General features: G+C 34.9%; 1 protein-coding gene across 1 annotated transcript; it reads left to right on the top strand.

Annotated features, from left to right (window-relative positions):
- On the top strand, positions 1–2,742 carry LOC143596302 (uncharacterized). Its single transcript, XM_077075108.1, has 4 exons — positions 1–218; positions 1,379–1,574; positions 1,673–1,759; positions 2,349–2,742. The coding sequence occupies exons 1-4, from the start codon at positions 1–3 to the stop codon at positions 2,481–2,483; spliced, it is 636 nt and encodes a 211-aa protein (XP_076931223.1). The 3' UTR covers positions 2,484–2,742.
- Positions 2,743–4,260: the final 1,518 nt, after the last annotated feature.

Here is a 4,260-nt window from a genome sequence, read left to right as displayed (position 1 = left end):
ATGGAATTGAAGAGCAGCGATGTGAATGAATGGAAGGAAGCTTTATCATTATACGATACCAGAATCCAATCCATTAATAAACCAGATCTCGTAACCCTAGACCACTTCTACCGCACCAAGCTACCATCCCTCATCCACCAACGAAACCCTAACCCGCACGTCACCACTTCCGACCTCACCAGCCTCATGAAATGGAAGCTCACTCGCGGTAAATGGAGGTAATGCTTTTAAATAATCTCAACTTTACTATTAAGTTTTTCTTATATCTCTACATTCGAAATGGTTTTAATTTTGAAACGAGTTAAAGGAAAGTTTACTTTGTTTAATTAGTATTTTCATGCAAACGAGCCGAGCTGCTCGCAAGCTACTTGATATCGGCTCGTTTAAAAAGCTCAATCCCGAGCTTGAGCTAAAAGTAAGCTCATTTAATAAACGAGCCTGAGCCTGAACTTCACTTATCGAGCTCGAGCCGGCTCGCGAGCCTAAACAAGCCTGTCATTTATATAATTTTTTAAAATATATATTTGATAATCATTAATTCATATTTATAATGTTATGAAAAAATAAATAAAAATAGCTAAACAATATATATTATTTTATACATAAAATTATAATAGAAAAAATATATAAAAATAATTATAATTATATAAAAAATAATTAATAATAGTAAACGAGCCGAGCTTGAGCTTGAAAATCTACTCACGAGCTGAGCTCGAGCTTTGAAAATAGAGCTCGAAACGAGCCGAGCTCAGGCTCAGCTCGTTTGCACCCCTAGTTTAGAGTTATCTCTTTTCTGAAAATAGTTGAGCCGGTCATGCACAATAACTTATCAACACCGAAGAGCTATAACTTTGTTTTCAGAAGGATCAGTTTGCCATTCAAAAGCCAGTGGCGAAGCTTAGATGAAAACCGCCCGGGGGGGGGGGTCAAGTTGTATGAAAATTCTCATATACGAGGGGGCCGGGCTCAAATTTTCGGGGAAAAAGGGTAAATTTACACCACATATACAAATTTTCGGGAAAAAACGGGTTAATTTACACTACTGCGCAAAAAACACAACACCTCTGGCCCTCAATAAGCTTCGGGGTGGCGGTGCATCTTGTTGCTCGCTTATGTGCCTCTCTATTGTAATTGGATCCTTATGTTATGTTCAGTATTGATGAAAAACCAAATTATTTTTAGATTAAGGATTATGTTAGTATTAGATGAGTGATTATTTGAGTAAGATTAGTATAGTTATTCTGGTATAAATAGATGGTCTAGGATAGTTGTCAAAGAGTCGTGTCCTGGAGTTGGGTCACAAAACCTGGTTGTTATTGTTTGTGCTTGATCTAATTAATTCCAACAGTTATAGGTTTTTGAAATTGTTAAACTGCAGGCCTAGATTGCTGGATTTTGTGTCATCGTTGGATGAGGAGACCGTGAAATCGGCTTCTCGGAAGGCTTTTGAAGCGTTACCGGATGTTTCGAAAGCTGTTTCTGAGCTGACTGTATTGAAAGGTGTTGGTCCGGCAACTGCTTCTGCTGTTTTGGCTGCTTATGCGCCAGATGTTGCGCCTTTCATGTCCGATGAGGTACGAGCTATTGTTTTGATTTGAAGTTTCTTATATTCAAATGCATTGACAATTGCAAATTGATTGAAATCTGGATGTTGATAATTATGATGATGAAGGCAATGGTGGCAGCTCTTGGCAACTCGAAAGATTATACTTTGAAGCAGTATCTTGTGTTTGTTGACAAGCTTCAGGTGAAAGCAAAGGTTAGTTTTCGATTTATTGTTGCAAGAAATGTGATCTTTGATTTAAGTTTATTTGAATCTTTGCCTTGTTTCTGTCATGGATGAATTTATGGTTATAGTTTGATTGCAGCTCGTGTTAATTGACCCCTAACTAGTTAAGTTACCATGAAATACTGAATAATGCAAAATCAAAATCCAAACACCACTTCAACTGTTCAAATGTCATAATCTTTTTAAAGAAAGCATGTCGGCGTAACTAAACATATTCCTCTAATTTAATCTCTTTTTGGTTAAATATGAATAATCTCTCTCTCTCTCTCTTGTTTTTTTTTGGCATAAATACCTTTATCTTATGTGAGGATTTTGAAAGTTTGATGTGTATAAGGAAAAGAAGGGTATAATGGCCATATCATAAATTGTATTTAACGAAATGAGTGAATATGAAATTTAAAGTCTTACAAATTGGTATATTTGATATTTTTACTGTTCACTAATTACGATACGATAGTACATATGAAGTTGCACCGTAAAAGATATTATTCATTACACTATTTTAGTATTTTGGCACCACCAATGTTTACTGTGTTTCTTGGTTCATTCTCTTGCATAGGAATTAAGTGCAGAGGGGGACGCGTTCACACCCTCAGATGTAGAAAGAGCTTTATGGAGTTCTGCTGTTGGAGCCAAGATTGAAGCATCATCCAACACTGATTTTAAATCCACCAAAAAGAAGAGGAAGAGGTGAATATGATTATCCGAAGCTAACAATGGGTGTTGTAAGGTTAATGGTAGTTAAACTTTTGATTAATGTAGGGGTTAAATCAAATATTGTATCTGTGTCGATCGTTAGAAGGATTGTTGTATAATCTAGTTGTGTCAGAAGCAATGTGCGGTCTAGGGGTGTTTTGGGTATGTGTTTGATGGGTTTCATATCAAGCCAAGTAACGGTTTTTAGTGTCCAAGCCTAAATCAAACCGTTTTACGGCGAGCCAAACTAAATCATTTATATTTGGCCTTTTTAAAATAGATGGCTTTTGGCATGCATAGGGCTGATACAAACACCAAATGTTCACTCATAAGTCATAACGTTTGAAAAGTATAAGACTACCACATTTCGCTTAGTTGTTCAACCATAAATATGTATGCGGGTTGATCTCTACCAAAACCATTTGCACAGTTCCTTTTTTCTTTTTTCAAAGGCAGTCTTTTTCTTTCCCTGGACCGATGACTCGTTTGTTTAGTACTGCTAACTATTATTGGAGGATTCCGTCCCCTCGGGACTACCAGTAGCTTCGGTTGTTGAATTTCGTGCGCTGGCTTGCCGGCTAGCTCGTGCAATTAATAAAAAAGATTCGCGTTAGTAAGCCTGATTTATTGTTAAAAGTTTGGTGGTTACGAGCTTTCACAAGAGCTTAAGCCTTTGCTAACTTGCACTGTCTTCTTTATTGCCTGGGAAGCTGATCCAAAGTAATGCTTCTTTAACCGTGGTGTAGTTTGTTATCGGTAATTTATGTTGTAAATCTGTGCCCAAGCTTTGGGCGCATCCTCTACAAACCTGCAAGGAGCTAAGAGATGACCCACAGATGCATGTACGGCGTTACATAAGGAATTTACATGGTAATAGTCTGCTACAAACCTGCAAGTAGTTAATTTCAGCTACAAACATGCAAGTAGCTAAGAGATGATCCGTAGATTTATGTATACCCGCTAGTTTGTTAAAAATACCCTTTGGGATTTTTAGATATATTGTTTTCTTGCCAATTTAACTTTAATTTGATATCATGTTTATACAAACTATAATAAATGATATAATATGATAAATTACATGAATAATTTCACTATAAAAAAAAATGAAATGTCTACAATATGTAAAAAAGTTCATTATGATATAAACCATTACCCTTACAATACGTATAAACATTTTTTTCGTTCTCGTATTTAAAAACTTTTTCAAGCAAATATGTTTTCGTTATAAAGATGTTCTTGTCGAAGTATTTAATGCACTTGTTACAAAAACACACAATTTCAACAAGTAATTTAATAAGCTAGAAATACTACTAAACAACACGTTGAGACTATAAATTATTAGCATATCAATTAGAAAGAATTATTTATCATTTTCTTTAACTTACGAATTCGTTTTAAGTTTGCTCTTTCTAAAATAAGTTAGTTTGCTATTACGCGAAAGCATATATCGATACCTAAAAAAATAACTAGGGTGACTTAAAAACGGAACAAATTCTTGGGTTTATTTATACCCGTATTTTTAATTGTCAATAAACAATTTACCCTTTTAATATAAATATTGGACATTTGTAAGGGTACCTTTTGATAATTTGGTATTGTTGTTTTTGCATATAGATATGCTTATAAGGGTACCTTTTGTAAGGTACGAATATTTTGTTGATTGTTTCACAACAATCAAGAATACGTGTTTATGTTAGACAAGATTTAAGAATAATCAAGAATATCATTAGGTTTTAGGGTGTGTTTAGGTTAGCTTAGAAGACAAATTACATTTA

This window comes from Bidens hawaiensis, unplaced genomic scaffold (genome assembly GCF_021521415.1).
Source record: "Bidens hawaiensis isolate Kalapana, Puna unplaced genomic scaffold, B.hawaiensis_p1.1 tig00046218_1, whole genome shotgun sequence".
Classification (NCBI taxonomy): Eukaryota; Viridiplantae; Streptophyta; class Magnoliopsida; order Asterales; family Asteraceae; genus Bidens; species Bidens hawaiensis.
Note: the sequence above shows the minus strand (reverse complement) of the source record. Positions and strands in the feature narration are given on the sequence as shown.